Here is a 16,329-nt window from a genome sequence, read left to right as displayed (position 1 = left end):
GGTAGCGCGATCTTGGGTTGGTTGTAAAGTCCATGGAGCCTGACTCAGACCTGTCCGGGATCTCGGATGGGGGCGACTGCGCCGCCCACGCTACTCCTGCTGCTGGCGGCCGCCTTGGCCCAAACCCAGACCCTCGCGGGTGAGTGCGGGGTCGGGAGGGAAACCGCCTCTGCGGGAGGGGCGGGGGCGGCACCGGGGAAGCCGAGTCCCCCATCGCACAAGAGACTCTTCGCCTCTTCTCCACCCGCGTCCCGAGCCCCAGGCCCTGCTCCCCGCCGGGCCCGCGCACCCGCCCGGGGTCCAGGGAGGAGGTAAGGATCTCATCACTGCGCCGCACCCAGGCTCAATACCCAGGCGGTATTTCAAAACTGCTGTGTCCCGGCCTGGCCTCGGGAAGCCCCGGTTCATGAAAGTCCGCTACGTTGACGACGCGGAGTTCGTGCGCTTCGACAGCGACGCGGAGAATCCGAGATACGAGCCGCGGGCGCGGTGGACGGAGCAGCAGGGGCCTGAGTATTGGGAGCGGGAGACGCAGGGAGCCAAGGAAAAGGAGCAGACTTTCGGAGTGAACCTGAGGACCCTGCTCCGCTACTACAAGGAGAGCGAGGGCGGTGAGTGACCCCGGGTCGGAGGTCAAGACCCCTCAGCGTCCCGACACGGCCCGGAGACCTTCCAGATCCCAAATCTGAGGGTTCGGGAGCAGAACCCACCAGGGTTCGCGTTCGGGTTCGGTTTCGGTTTTGAGGAATCCGGGGGTGGGGAGGTGCGAGGGTGGGCGGGGTCAGCGGCCGCATTACGGGAGGGTGGGCGGTGCAGGGCCAGCGGCGCGGGGGCCGGCGGTGGCGGGGCAGGCCGGCGGGCGGGGCAGGGGCGAGCGGGCGGGCGGGCAGGGGCGGGCGGGCGGGCGGGGCAGGGGCGGGCGGGCGGGCGGGGCAGGGGCGGGCGGGCGGGCGGGGCAGGGGCGGGCGGGCGGGCGGGGCAGGGGCGGGCGGGCGGGCGGGGCAGGGGCGGGCGGGCGGGCGGGGCAGGGGCGGGCGGGCGGGCGGGGCAGGGGCGGGCGGGCGGGCGGGCGGGGCAGGGGCGGGCGGGCGGGCGGGGCAGGGGCGGGCGGGCGGGCGGGGCAGGGGCGGGCGGGCGGGGCAGGGGCGGGCGGGCGGGGCAGGGGCGGGCGGGCGGGCCCGGCAGGGGCGTGGGGGCCAAGGGCGGGCGGGCTGCGGGGCAGGGGCGGGCCGGCGGGACGGGCAGGGGCGGGCGGGGGGGGGGCGGCCGGCGGGCGGGGCAGGGGCCCGCGGGCCGGCGGGCGGACTGGCGGGCCGGCTGGGCAGGGGCGGGGGCGGCAGAGGCTGCATGATGTTTGAGCAAAACGGAAATTGTAAACGTACAAAGAGCAGAAGGGTGCTTCTTCTCATTCCTCTTTTAATACTGTCTGTCTGTCAGTCTGTCTGTCTGTCTGTCTGTCTGTTTGACTGTCTGTCTGTCTGACTGCCTGTCTGTATGTCTGATGTGTTGGCATGTATGCATGTTGTACATATGTATATATGCATGTACGTACATATGTATGTATGTATGTTTGTATATATCCGTCTCTATGTGTATCTATATCTAACTATCTGTCAATCTGTCTATCTATCTATCTACCTATCCTACCTCTCCTCAGTCCCTCCAACATCAGATTGGCCTGCTCTGAGGGAAGAAAATGTCCCTATTTCTCCCCCCTCCCCTCACTTGCTCTGACTTTATCAGTCTCTCCTGTGATTATATCAGCAGCAGCATCCAACAGGCAGGGGACAGACAAGTCCTCAGGACTGAGGGGCAGGGATGAGGTGGGAACCCACCCCTTCTTTGCATTCCAACTGTTGTTTACCTTGGGTCCTCCATCCAGAGGGTAGGTCAGGGGGAGGAGCTCATCCACATTCTCCTCCCTCAGCTCTCACTGGGCGACCCTGCACCAGGAAGCCATGCTGTTTGCATTTTGTCAACTTGACACAAACCAAGACAGATTTGGGAAGAGGATCCTGAGAAGAGAAAATGCCTCCATCCAGGGCCGCCTTTAGAAAAGTCTATGAGGCATTTTTAAAGTTATTATTAACGATGAATATGGAAGGGCTTAGCCCACTGGAGGTAATCCTGGCTGGTGGTCGTGGATTGTACAAGAAAACAGGTTGAGCATGCCATGAGGAACAAGGTAGTTAGCAATGGTTCTCATGGTCTCTGCTTCAGCTCCTACCTCTAGAGTCCTGCCTCAAGATCCTGCCCTGAATCTCTTCAATGATGGACTGTGATGTGGATGTGGAAACGGAAATAAATCCTTTCTTCCTCAAGTTGCTTTTGGTCATGGGGTCTTATCACAGCAATGGAAACCATCACTAACACAGAGGTGCACAAGGGCCTTTCTCTGCTCCCTGCGTTCACCACCTTCTCCTGCAGCACAGCCCTGCTCTTTCCTTGCCTTGGAGCCACAACCCTCTTTACAGCTTGTAGCTGTTAAATTATAAGAAATGCTGTCTCTTACCCTGCACTAGATCAGGCACCGTAGTGTCCCAAGATACCTGGTAGATGTCTTCATCTCAGTCAGCAAAGCGTCTCACCCGCTCTGCTCCATCCCGTATCACACTGCTGATGGCTACTTTCTGAGCCTGGCAGCCTCTCTCTAAGAGCCATCTAGTTCCCAAGGCAGGTTGCCACCAAGCCAGAAATACACACCACAGCTTTATGGTGGGTTAGCAAGTCTAGCCACCACACATTCTCTTGAACTTAAATTGCCACATGAAAGAACACACAACACAATGACCTCTGATCCAATTGATAAGATAGAGTTTGCTCATCTATATATACAAAGCCCTGTACACATCCATCCCTTAAGAACAGTCATAACAACCTGGAAATGTGCAGAGAGAATCCTAACATCTGCCTCCATGTTCTCTCCACTGCCTCTCTCCTTCCTTGTTCCAGTCTCCTCCTCTCTACAACCTTTCTCCTTCCTTCTAGTCTAATGACAGGCCTAGTTCTATCTTGTACCGCCTTCAACTGCGTAATGACATCGTGCTATAACAGCTCCTAGGGATCTGATTTCCTCTGACATCAGTATAGTGCGGTCTAGGGCTGGTTAAAGACTGCCATCAGCCCACGTGACTCAGCCGGGTACTGGATCTCAGATGAGGCATGACCCAGAGCAAGCTGTTCCTGCTGCTGGCGGCCGCCCTGGCCCAGACCCAGACCCCGACCCCAGCAGGTGAATAGGGGGCGGGGAGGGAAACTTCCTCTGCGTGGAAGGGCGGAGACGGCGGGGGCACCGGGGAAGCCGGGTCCCCGCGTCGCACACCAGACCCCCATCCCTTCTCCACCCATGTCCCGAGCCCCGCGCCCTGCTCCCGGCCTGGGCACAGGCCCGGGATCCCTGGAGGAGGTCGGGGTCTCACCGCGCGCCGCCCCCAGGCTCACACTCGCTGCGGTATTTCGAAACCGCTGTGTCCCAGCCTGGCCTCGGGGAGCCCCGGTTCATCTCTGTCGGCTTCGTGGACGACACGCAGTTCGTGCGCTACGACAGCGACGCGGAGAATCCGAAATACGAGCCGCGGGCCCGGTGGATGGAGCGCGAGGGGCCGGAGTATTGGGAGCGGGAGACGCAGAGAGCCAAGGGAAATGAGCAGTGGTCCCGAGTGAACCTGGGGACCGCGCTCCGGTACTACAACCAGAGCGAGGGCGGTGAGTGAGCCCAGATAGGAAGTCTCCACCCCTCCGCGTCAACACACGGGCCGGGCTGTCCCGCGCCCCAAGTCCGAGGTTCGGGAGCAGAACCGACCCGGGACCGTTTCCCTTTCAGGTTGGAGGAGTCCGTGGGTGGGCGGGGCCTGGGCGGTGGGCGGGGCCGGGTCTGACTGAAGGGTTCCACAGGCTCTCACACGATGCAGAGATTGTCTGGCTGTGCAGTGGGGTCAGACGGGAGCCTCCTCCGCGGGTATGATCAGTACGCCTACGACGGCCGCGATTACATCGCCCTGAACGAAGACCTGAAAACGTGGACTGCAGCGGACACTGCAGCGCAGATCACCCAGAGCAAGTGGGATCAGGCTGGTGAGGCAGAGAGAAGCAGGGCCTACCTGGAAGGAGAGTGTGTGGAGTGGCTCCTCAGGTACCTGGAGCTCGGGAAGGAGACGCTGCTGCGCTCAGGTGCGTGGGCCGCGGGCTTCTCCTCTGCCCTCGTCCTGGGGCTCAGTCCTGGGCAAGAAGAAACCCTCAGCTGGGTGATGCCCCTGTCTCAGAGGGGAGAGAAGTGTCCCTGGGTCTCCTGATCCCTCATCACAGTGACTGCACTGCCTCTCCCAGGGCCCAGCCTTCTCCCTGGAGAGTTCTGAGTCCCTCTCAGGAGGGAAGGAGAGAATTTCCCCACTTAACAGCAGGGGCTCCCTGCTGTCAGCCATGGCCTCTCCCAGGCCAGGTCCTCTGCCCACACCCACTCTCTGAGGACACTGACTCCTGTCCTGCTGAGTGTGTCAGCCCTTACACCTCAGGACCAGAAGTCTCCTTTACCTCATAGGAGACATGGACTCCACTACACTAGGCTGGTTCCCCCAGTTTCTAGGTCTTTCCAAAGAACACATTCTCACAGATCCCTCCCTGATGTGGGGTTTGCCTCTCTTCCACACCCCATTTCTCTCTCTTCCTACAGTGGAGAATGGTCCCATGAGCCCTTGTGGGGTACCCTGGAGGAATATAAATTGTGGGATTTCTCTTTGTTTTTTCTTTTTTTTTCTTATTTCTTACTTTCTTTTTTTCTTTCCTTGTTTTGGTTCTAGTCAGAGTTTGTCTGCAAACACATATTAAATCAATTATTTTCCATTCCCTCTTCTGTTCTGTGACCACCCATCTCATGCTATAGAACATTACATAAGGACAGCCATGTTGACCCACTGGCTCATGTGGATTCCCTCTTAAGGTCTGAGTCCCTCAGGAAAGTGTGCAGTTCTGTGCTGAGGGGACCAGCTCTCCCTGCAGCTCACTAGTTGATAACAGTTAAAGTGTCAGACACAAACAGTTCAGTGTCATCATTAATTTAACTGTGTCCTGTGTAGATTTCAGTTTGTCTTGTTAACTGTGTGATTTCTTAAATCTTCCACACAGACCCCCCAAAGGCACATGTGACCCTTCACCCCAGACCTGAAGGTGATGTCACCCTGAGGTGCTGGGCCCTGGGCTTCTACCCTGCTGACATCACCCTGACCTGGCAGTTGAATGGGGAGGACCTGACCCAGGACATGGAGCTTGTGGAGACCAGGCCTGCAGGGGATGGAACCTTCCAGAAGTGGGCATCTGTGGTGGTGCCTCTTGGGAAGGAGCAGAGTTACACATGCCATGTTGAGCATGAGGGGCTGCCTGAGCCTCTCACCCTGAGATGGGGTAAGGAGGGTGTGGGTTTAGAGCTGGGGTCAGGGAACGCTGGAGCCTTCTGCAGACCCTGATCTGGTCAGGACTGAGAGCTGGTGTCCTGACCCCCACCTCCATTTTCTTACCCTGCCCTTCCCAGAGCCTCCTCCATCAACAGACTTCAACGTGAGAATCATTGCTGTTCTGGTTGTCCTTGGAGCTGTGGCCATCATTGGACCTGTGGTGGCTGTTGTGATGAAGAGGAGGAGAAACACAGGTAGGAAAGGGGAGGGTCTGTTTCTCCTCAGCTTCCTTTAGAAGAGAGCTCTGCTCATTAATGGCAAACATGGCCACACCCCACATTGCTACTGTCTCCAACTGGGTCCCCTGTCAGTTTTAGAAATTTCCTTCTGTCAAGACCTTCCTTGTACTCTCACAGCTTTTCTTCTCACAGGTGGAACAGGAGGAGACTATGCCCCTGCTTCAGGTTAGTTTGGGGGGCAGGATTGTCCCAAGGTGATTAGAGTCAAGCTGGAGATGGTGGGGAGGTCTGGCAACCCATAGTAGCTTCTCTAGAGAAATCTACTGGGGTCTGAGTTGTACCTTGAAATGAGTGTGTGTTTGTTTGTGTGTGTGTGTGTGTGTGTGTGTGTGTGTCTGTGTGTGTGCGCGCCACCCCCCCCCTTGTGTGTGTGTTTTGTTTTATCATAGGTAAGACCAGCCCCAACAGCTGTGATGTATCTCTCCCAGATTGTAAAGGTGACACTCTGGGTCTGACTGGGGAGGGGCAATGTGGACATGATTGGGTTTCATGGACTCCCAGAATCCTCTGGGAGTGGAGGGTTGTTGGGCTGTTGTCTTCACAGTGATGGTTTGTGACTCTCGTTCTCTAGCATGAAGACAGCTGCCTGGAGTGGACTGAGTGACAGACGATGTGTTCAGGTCTCTGCTGTGACATCCAGAGTCCTCTGTTCTCTTTAGACACCAGTGTCTGATGTTCCCTCTGATTTTGTGAGTTCGGTGTGAAGAACTGTGGAGCCCAGCCTGCCCCTGCATTTCAGGGCCCTGTCTGCACTGCCCTGTGTTCTCTTCCACGGCCAACCTTCCTGCTCTGAAGTGGAATACTCAGGGTTCTTAGGAAAGTTGTTTGGATGGTGTTTTGCTGTGGCAAACAGGAGGAATGTTTCCTTACAGTGGACACAGGTGTGAAAGACTGAGATTGACTGGGGAAGGAATGTTTCCCTCAGACAGACACAGGAGAGAGGATGTTCTGCTAAAGCAAGCACATGAAAGGACACGCGATGAAGGAGACTTTGCTCACAACATGCATGTATTGGTCTGCCTTACATTGCGTACTCGAGCTGTATTTGTCACGGCTCCATAGTGAGAAATGCACCAATTAACTTCTGGTGGTGTGCTGCAGTCTGTTGCTGCTTCCGAGGACTGTGGCTGACTGGATGCATGGGCTGAGCAAGACTCGTTCTGAGTCAAGGCACATGGAGGACACGCGATGTTCAGAGGGTATAAATAGGGCTCCACAGAGTGACTGACACAGAGGTTGTCTTGCTGCTACAGCTCGCCATGGAACGCTTATGAGACTTTGCTGATCTCTGCTTCCCTGACAGAGGCCCAGCTGAGAACCTCTCCTGGGGTTCCTGTTGGTCCCTCCAGCTGACTCCTGCCAGGCCTGGTTCTCTCTGCTTGGTGATGCCCCTGTTGCTCACCTGACTCTACAAACTGGACTGCTGGTGTACACGAGGTGTTTGCAAGTGGGTAGAGCTGCTGCCGACCTGTGAACTGAACTGATTGCCACACAATACACATGTGGTCGGAAAGCTGCCCTGGGCTCTCCCTGTAGCCATGCTGCTGTGGTGATTTCTGCTTCTCCTTTCTGGTGTCTTTCCCAGGGTTCTCAGGGTCTGGTGAGGTCTGTCTGCTCATCTCTCAGGAGCACCTCCACAGCTGAGATAAGACCTAACAGAGAGGCTTCTCCCCTGTAACTTGGGTACCGATTCCTCAACCTGGACTGTCTTACCTTTCCCGTCTTGTGTTCTGGAGTTAACTCCCTGAAGTCTCTTAATCTCCACCCCCAGCTCTGTGCACCTGGGTCTTGCAGCTGATGCACCTGTGGTTGCTCTGCCTTTGGATGGCTCTGTATGGCAGGAGAGCAAAGTCCCCCTCAGAGGCCTGTGACCATTTAAATCATCTCATATTCATAGCACTAAAGACACGGGAGGCAGAAGCTGAGGTAAAAACCTGACAGCTCAGCAAGGAAACGTTATTTTCTTAACTACATATGGGATATCTATTTACCAGCCTGATGCTACAAGTAAACTCCAGCTCTTCAGAAATCTGTCTGTGTCACTCTATCAGTCTAGTCTGCCTTTCTCTTGAGTTCCTGCAAACCCAAGAGAGCTCCTGAGCTCTCTTTCCCGGATTTATATTTTATCTGTGTCCTGCCAGCTGCCCCTCTGTCGTTCCTGCAAGTCCTAAAAGAAAATCCTATTCCACAAAGGCTCTTCAAAGCTGATAGAGACAGAGAGAGACAGAGACAGAGAGACAGAGAGAGGTGTCAAATGTCCAATTACTTATGAAAGAAGTAATTAAATCCTCCCTTACCCCCTCACCTGCTGAACCATTTCTCTGTCATGGGAGTTGGGGTTGGGAGCTGTCCAAGGCAAGCCACTACAGGCCCAACCATTTCACCTTTAAGGGGGAAGGTAGCACAAGGCCACCTGCTGACCTTGCCTCAGGTCATAGAGCAAGGACCACAGGACCTCTCCCAAGCACCTTGCCTTAAAATAAGCAGGGTCTTTCCCTTCTTTAGCGTTCTTATCTGTGGTGAATTCAGAGGCACCCAAACCACACCAAGACACGTATCCTGGATCTGCCAAATATGATATCTACTGAGGGGTTAGGAGCTGAACATTTTTTTTTTTTTGAGCTGAGGACGGAACCCAGGACCTTGCCCTTGCTAGGCAAGTGCTCTACCACTTAGCTAAATCCCCAACCCAGGAGCTGAACATTTCTTGTCTGGGTTTTTCTGTCTGCCAGGGGAAGGCAGTTGCTGGTTCGGCTCTCTCCTTTGGTTGATCTGGGTGAGTGGCCATGGTTTTCAGAGGACCTCTCGGGTCAACGCTAAGCTTTATGACTTTTGATGCAATCTACAGCTTTTTATGTCCTGTGTAAATATAAACAAGTCAACATCCCCAACACCATACATTTGCTGACTTCCATTTTGATGTTAACACATCCTTATAGTACGTAGGGTGATTTTTTTTTTAAAGATTTATTCATTTATTATATATAAGTACACTGTAGCTGTCCTCAGATACACCAGAAGAGGGCATCGGATCACCTTACAGATGGTTGTGAGCCACCATGTGGTTGCTGGGAATTGGACTCAGGACCTCTGGAAGAGCAGTCAGGTGCTCTTAACCACTGAGCCATCTCTCCAGCCCACATAGGGTGATTTAATTCCACAGTTTTTTTTTTCTTGATCCAGTGTCTCTTGGTAGCTGTTGGTCCTCTCTTGTTAATGTTCAGAAAATGCAAAGTTAATGGAGCACAATCTATTCTATCCCTGGGGCCTTTATTCTTTCTTTTTGTTTTATAGGTGAGTTTTTAAAGGTGTAATTGGGTCTTTTCTACTGTTTGCCCTCCAGAATTGTGTGGTGTAGCTGTAATGTGCTTTGTAATGAGGGAAGAATTGCTGCATCTTACTGGAGACGTATGCAGGGCACTGTCGGTCCTAGTTTGAACACCTATTCCCACCAGAGCCATGCCTTCCAGTAAATGTGTAATTACAGAGCCAGCCTTTTCAGAACTCAAACCATTTGCCCATTGGAAGCCTGAGTATGTGTCAATGGTGTGGTGCAAGCCTTAGGCTTCCAAATTCTGCAAACTGAAACACATCTATCTGTCAGATTCCATTTTTTATTTACTTTGTTGGTGCCCTTAGAGTTACTTCTAGTGTGCAATGGAGTTTGGTTGTACAAAAAACAAGTAGGACATTTCTTTATAAATGCCTTGGCTTGTTGCCAGGTTAAAGAATTTTTCCTTGAAACCTTAACTGTTAACATAGTGGTTTTCAGGAACATCTGAGGCTCCTAACACCCTCCTTATGACTAATCAGTCATTTCCTTCATTCCCTGTGCTAATGGCCCCGGCATGACCGTGAGAGACTGAATGTGGGTGATAAGTCATGGACAGTCTCTGTTTCTGATTTCTGGTGCAGCGGCAAAATACTGTGAATTCTGAATTATCCAGAACAAATTCAGCAGTTGGTGTGTGGAGAACAACTCTTTCTGCATATTGAGCCTCAGTCACTATATTAAGAGATTCAGGAAGTTTTGATAATACCATAAAGATTGCATACAACTCTGAGTTCTGCACTGAAGCACATGGGCTTTGAATTACAAATTCTTTCTTTCTTCCTTCCTTCCTTCCTTTCTTTCTTTCTTTCTTTCTTTCTTCTTTCTTTCTTTCTTTTTTTACTGAATTATTATCTGCCATTCCCAGCTTTTTCATCCGGATGGACTGTAGGGGCTTCAGGAAGTAGTGTTCCTTTTACAATGCATTGGACAATCCAATTAGTACTTTTTGTAAACTGAAGTTGTTTTCTTTTAGGACATTTGTAAGTCTGGAGAAATCATTTGGAAGTTAAGAGCACTGACTGCTCTTCCAGAGGTCCTGAGTTCAAATCCCAGCAACCACATGGTGACTCACAACCATCTGTATGTAACAGGATCCCATACCCTGTCCTGACAGCTACAGTGTACTTACATATAATTAAAGAATATGTGTTAATTGCTCCCAAATAGTTGTTACAAACTCTAGGCCAGTCTACATTGATTACCCATAATGAAGGAATCTCAGTATTAGTATACGGTCTATAATTTTGATGGGTCTATTCCTACAATTGTCATAGTCATACTTTTATAATTAAATCAGAATCTTTTTGTTATAAGGCTTTTAATTCTTTCCTTTTAGTGTGTTGTAAGAAGCTTCATTCTAAAATGTTATTCCCTTTGCACAATGAGACCCGTGGGAGAATGGGTTAAAGACAAAAGAACCGGTGGCGGGGCTCTGCGGGGACCACAGCCCCCAAACATTGTCAAGTTGCAGGGAGCTGCACAGCACTGGGCAGGGCCGAGGGAGGAACCGCCCCTTGACGCCTGCTGCCCCCTCCCGGGCTGGGCGGGACCAGCACCTTTGAGGATGTACAATGAGTTCACAGCACCTACCCATGTAACTGGGCCCAGGTAATTCAACACACTGTCTTGAGAGTGCACTGCATACACCTGACACACATATACACATATACAAAACCACACATGCATACATTTTAAAAACTTCAAGGGTGAGATTTCCGGCCTGAGGAAGTGGCTCAGAGGTTATGATCGCTTTTGTTCTCCAGGAATTCCCAAGTTCAATTCTCAATATCCACGTCAGCTCCCAATCATGTAATTACAGTTGGCGGGAGAGGGTCGGCTTCGAGTGTGTGTGTGTGTGTGTGTGTGTGTGTGTGTGTGTGTGTGTTCCCATTGTGTGTCTTGTTGTAACTGACTGGTTTTTTCTTCAGTTGAACAGACACAGTAAAGGAATCACCCATTCTGGACCATGGCAGTCTGTTGTAGAAGAGGACGCAGGGGTCAGGGAGGAAACACTACTGCCCCACCCCTGACACCTCAGCCCACCCTCTCCATGCCTCTCTCTGCGTCATCACCACTCCTAAACCTAGTCCTGATTTATCAGAGTTGTTTGTTTGTTTTTGTTTTTTTAACAAAACTAAGAATGAGGGGGCTGGAGAGATGGCTCAGTGGTTAAGAGCACTGACTGCTCTTCCAGAGGTCCTGAGTTCAAATCCCAGCAACCACATGGTGGCTCACAACCATCTGTAATGGGATCTGAGGCCCTCTTCTGGTGCGTCTGAAGACAGCTGCAGTGTACTCATGTATAATAAATAAATAAATGTAAAAAGAAAATAAGGATTCAGATAGTGTCTTCTGTGGGTAATGTTGCTCCGTGGATACAGCACGCTTATGGTGCACAGATGTGCATGCAAGCAAAGCCCTCATAGACATAGAAATAAATCGGATGTGGGGACTGAGTACCACGTAGTAGGCTATGAGGCACCTGAGAGACTGGACCCCTCCTTGGAAGGAAGAGGCAACAGTGCGATGGGCTTTAACTCTTTTCCTTTGCACACTTTCATTACACACCCAAAGGGTGCACTTCAGCATGCTGCCGCTTTAACAGAACCCCCTTCTGCGGGAAGCCTGTTCCAAGTCTGGTGAGTGTTTACAAGGCAGGCATGCAGTTGCAGCCAGCAACTGAGCATTCATTACTCACAACCACTGAGCCTCAGAAGCAAGCTCACCGACAGCTGCTTTATCCTGGGAGCCGCCATGGGAGCATACAGTGGGGTGTGTGTGTGTGTGTGTGTGTGTGTGTGTGTGTGTGTGTGCACGTGTGTGTGCATACGCACACAAAAGCTCTTGTCTCTGCTCTTAGGAACAGTCCTGAGCAGGGCTGTGCTCACAATGACCTGTGTGGAACCTGCTCAGGGCCCCGGGTCGCTGGGAAGAATCTCAGCCGCGGTATTTGACAGCAGCAGAGAGATGCACGCAAGCTTTGAAGTAGTTTGTCATTGCAGCAGCTGGGTTTATCAATGCACTGCCTAATTGATTCATTATTAATTAGTTCATGTATGCTGGTGAATACTCAGATATATCAATTGGAAAAGGCTGTTACCAGGACTGATTGAAGCTGCTTGCTACAAAAGCCCAGCTACCGAAGTTCCATGTCTGTGGCTCAGATAAAGGCAGGAGAGAACTGAGTTCATGATGCCTGCTGACTTCGCACCTTCCATGGTAAGCAAGCACACATACTGATACATTTCGGTGTGGCTTTATTTTTATTTTTTATTTTATTCTTTAACATGGGAAAGAAAGGGTTCCTTTCTTTCAAGATATATTTATTTTATGTCTATGAATACACTGTAGCTGTCTTCAGACACACCAGAAGAGGGCATCAGATCCGATTACAGATGGTTGTGAGCCACCATGTGGTTGCTGGGATCTGAACTCAGGACCTCTGGAAGAGCAGATAGTGCTCTTAACCGATAAGCCATCTCTCTGACCCTTTGGTTTTATTTTTAACACACACACACACTCACACACACACACACACACACACACACACACACACACCATATCACACACATTGAAGCACCAGTTGTCCTGGAACTCCAGGTGGCCTAGAGTTCAAACTCCAAAGATCTGCCTGCCTCTGCCCTCACCCTCATACCGTAGTGCTGGGAACAAGGCCATGGGAACCACTCCAAGGTTTTAATAGCACCTTGATAAACTTTAAAGGTTGTGATCCCACGCCTCTTCTGTTGCCAGGTCCTGTGCAAACAGTGGGCACCTTTGAGTTGACTGATGTGTTCTACATAGGTGGGATCGCTGCTAAAGTGACAAAGTCACCCATCGATCAGCTTCAGACTCCAAACTACTCAGGATATTCAGATTCCCGAGTTCAGAGGAAACTGACGTGAACATTGTATAGAACTCGGAACTCAGGAATCCCGAATCCTGAGACTGTGAAACCCCACCAAGCCCTGCAGTGTAGAGAGCTTGGCAGGGACAGCTTCACTATTGAGAAGACAGAAGGGGATACAGGAGTAACATAGGAATAGTAGGGAACGGGTAAATTATTCAGTCTATTCTTACATACAACTTTGTGTATTGATACAAAATTATTGTATATTTTTACAAGATTATATTAGCTTTGTGAATTGAAACAAAATTGATGTTTATTTGATTACATTAGTATAGATCTTTGTGTATGGATTCAAATTAAGGTTACAGTTGGTTACATTGGTATAGATCCTTGGATATTGATACAAAAGTAAGGTTATATTTTGGTAACAACATAATAACTTATAACTATGTATCAACCACATGTCATTAAGATACCTATGAATTTCTTAACAAGGCAATGGGAAGGACTAGTCCTTTTGAAAGTGCCTATCACAAACTGTTTCAGAAAATTTGTAAAATGCTAGTTAATAGTTAATCAACCTTTTGTTTGTTTGGTTTTGTTAGGTACTAGTCTTCAAAAAACCTCAGACATCTACTGAATATAACATTTAAAGATGTCTTATTAATTTAAGACTAATTTTTTCACAATGAGATGTGTCTCCTGGCAGCACCGCCATACTTCAAGGAAGACGCTGAGCATTGAAGAACCTCCTTACAGAGTTTGCTTCACATGTGGCTGCCACTGGGCAAGAAACTGCCCTTCCTTCAACTGCTGACAGAATACTGTCCAGCCTGGACCAAGAAAGCACAGGAAGGCAAATGCTGAACTCTGTCAAGACTAGGTAGAGAAGAAGTCCCTCATGGTTCACAGGACAATCTGTCAGATGATCTGGGCCAGTGGCCTGAAGACATGGATGCTCCAAACTTCCAGAAACCCCTGGGTGACTGTCCAGGGAGCCAGCAGTCTCTGTCCTTCCTATGCTTTCAGAAGCTGCTTGTTCTGCACTTCCTGTCTCTTTTGATAACATTTATTCTTCTCAGGTCTCTGATGGGGTTGAAGACTAGATAGCTAAACTCTCACAGTTAAACCTAAATTGTTTAGGATTTTTAAAATGTGTTAAAGTTTTTTTTATTTGTTTTAGATTTATTTTAGTTATATGAGCACACTGTTGCTATCTTCAGACACACCAGAAGAGGGCATCAAATCCCCATTACAGATGGTTGTGAGCCACCAGGTGATTGCTGGGAATTGAACCCAGAAACCTCTGGGAGAGCATTCAGTGCTCTTAACTGCTGAGCCATCTCTCCAGCACTGTTTTAAGGTTTAAAAAGAGGTAGGTTGATAAGTGTAAGTTCTGATAGAAAGTGATTTGTGTACAGACCTTTGGACTCACCAAGCTTGGATAGAGAGTGGAACGCTTTCTCCAAGGTTGCCAAATTCAAATAAGTGGACTGGACATTGTGAATGTGATGGTTACCCGACAGTATATAGTTTATTGATGCTAGAAAAACAGCAACTGTTCAGACAAAAAGGGGGGAATGTTGCAAGATACCAGATCACCTTGTGTAGCCCAAGATTGTGAACTTGGAGCAGGAAAATCCTGTCTCTGCTTGTGGAGTTGCACAGCCCTAAGAGACGCCTTTAAGCCAAGAGCGTTCTGTTCAGTGTGGACAGGTTGCTGTGGTGCGGCTCAGACTTACACACACCTTTTCTCTAACAGCTTTCTGTAAACAGTGTTAAATAAAATCAGCCATAGGTCAAGAGGCAGAGCATGCAATCAGAAGGCAGGGGTGGACATAGGAAAACACAGGAAGCAGAAAGGAGGGAGACTGAGGAGGAGGGAACTGAAGGTGTGGAGAAGGAGCTTTCACCTTCTGAGGCCTTGGTAGAGTAGGGAGGTCTTTCTTGGCCTTGTTGAGCCAGCAGGTTTTCACCCCAAAATCTGACCCCTTCATCTTCATTGGTAAAATTGAACAACTGGGTTTTAAAAAAAAAAAAAACAAAAAAAAAACAACAACATACCATGAAAACAGATGTTTTAAGATAGAAACCATGTGTCTCTCCTCCATGTTGGCTGATGACCTCATCAAAATGTACGCTTCCATATGACTGGCAGCCATCTTTACTATGGTTAAAGAGTCCACGCCCTGTGAGTTCAGGATCATCTTCGGATGACCACTTGCCACAATAACGGTAAAACTTCTTTGTTCTTGTGAGCTTATGTATATCATTGTATCACTTTGTAGACTAAAGAAGTACCAATAAGCTCAAGGATTTCTGATTGGCATACATTTTTGTATGAAGATAACAATTTATGGTTACATTTGTTACAATGTACTATATTTGTGACTCAACTCTGGTTTATAATATAGTGTATGTAATTATAAAAATTTAAGAATTTGAATGGCTATTTGGCTTATCAAAAGTTGGTTTAAGATGTGTGTCTAAACTCCTCCGCCTTTGTTAACTGCTGAGCACCAAGCTGCTATAAAGTGTAGATAAGCACAACACACGCTGGATGAATAAGGTAGGCATTTCATTCTAAAATTTTATGTTATATGAGCATTATATGCATTCATGACTTTGTGATTGTGACAGACTCCTGGAACCATAGTTACAGACCATCGTGCCTTTGATGTAGTTGTTGGGATTTGAACTCAAGACCTGGGGAATAGCAGCCAGTGCTCTTCACTTGTGAGCCATCTCTCAACCAGTTATATTTGATAACAAATAAGGTATACTGATTGATACGTTATACATTTCTAAGGTCTATTCAGCATCACCGTGACATTTGTGTAGCTTTGTGTCCTTGTTCACTTTGTTGGCCTTTAGCTATTGGAAAAACTGAGTCATAGAAATACTGTGGTAACCTATAATGGTATGCTATAAAAGCAAGACACCAGTCTCTTATGGACCAAAGGTTATGGCATTTATGGTTTATTTGGATGATAAATGAGCTTCACCTCAAATTACAAAGGCTTAAACTTAACAGAGACAAAGTTGCAAAATCTGAATCTTAGGAAAGTTACCCACACTTAACAATGCACGTCAAAAACAGGAACATAGTTTATTATGCTCCTGTGTATGTTTCCAAAGTTGAGCACAAAACAAGTTACTAGAAACTAGGGAAGTTTGTTCAGGTCAGATATCTTTACTATTACAGCCCTGAAAACTCTTCAGAGATCTGCTGAATATGGCATTTAAGACGCTGGAAAACTGATGCTGCCCTGGGTCTTCTGCCTGCACTGAAATGAAGACTCCCACAGTGGAACCTTCAGTGATTGTCCAGGTAAGGGAGAAGTCTGTCACTTTTAAGAGATTTGGAAGCTGCTTGGTCTGTACTTACTGCTTACTCAGGTGAAATTCATGCTTCACAGAGCTCTGATGGTGTTGACTAGGGAGGGTTTTGTCAGTTGA

General features: G+C 49.5%; 2 protein-coding genes and 1 long non-coding RNA gene across 14 annotated transcripts; all 3 read left to right on the top strand.

The window, feature by feature from the left end:
* On the top strand, positions 1-2,319 carry LOC147998468 (H-2 class I histocompatibility antigen, K-B alpha chain-like). Its single transcript, XM_087598665.1, has 2 exons — positions 1-611; positions 1,928-2,319. The coding sequence occupies exons 1-2, from the start codon at positions 407-409 to the stop codon at positions 2,017-2,019; spliced, it is 297 nt and encodes a 98-aa protein (XP_087454791.1). The 5' UTR covers positions 1-406; the 3' UTR covers positions 2,020-2,319.
* Positions 3-11,355, top strand: LOC147998467 (class I histocompatibility antigen, Non-RT1.A alpha-1 chain-like). Of its 12 annotated transcripts, none has more exons than XR_015645397.1 (8): positions 3-139; positions 3,436-3,705; positions 3,895-4,162; positions 5,122-5,397; positions 5,525-5,641; positions 5,819-5,851; positions 6,258-7,244; positions 11,166-11,355. XR_015645397.1 is itself a non-coding variant. In XM_087598491.1 (8 exons), the coding sequence occupies exons 2-8, from the start codon at positions 3,588-3,590 to the stop codon at positions 6,260-6,262; spliced, it is 873 nt and encodes a 290-aa protein (XP_087454617.1). In that variant the 5' UTR covers positions 3,136-3,232; positions 3,477-3,587; the 3' UTR covers positions 6,263-7,239. The 12 variants fall into 12 exon arrangements, 6 of the variants coding, with proteins under 6 accessions (XP_087454613.1, XP_087454615.1, XP_087454617.1 ...); XR_015645394.1 differs by having other exon boundaries at positions 3-311; positions 3,407-3,705; XR_015645399.1 differs by lacking the exon at positions 3-139 and adding an exon at positions 3,136-3,232.
* A 168-nt stretch (positions 11,356-11,523) lies between these two features.
* Positions 11,524-14,898, top strand: LOC147998466 (uncharacterized). Its single transcript, XR_015645546.1, has 3 exons — positions 11,524-11,792; positions 11,881-12,239; positions 13,476-14,898. It is a non-coding gene; the product is annotated as an uncharacterized LOC147998466 (long non-coding RNA).
* Positions 14,899-16,329: the final 1,431 nt, after the last annotated feature.

Source organism: Rattus norvegicus, chromosome 20, assembly GCF_021556685.1.
Source record: "Rattus norvegicus strain SHRSP/BbbUtx chromosome 20, alternate assembly SHRSP_T2T, whole genome shotgun sequence".
Taxonomy (NCBI): Eukaryota; Metazoa; Chordata; class Mammalia; order Rodentia; family Muridae; genus Rattus; species Rattus norvegicus.
This window is presented reverse-complemented; position numbering and strand designations above follow the sequence as displayed.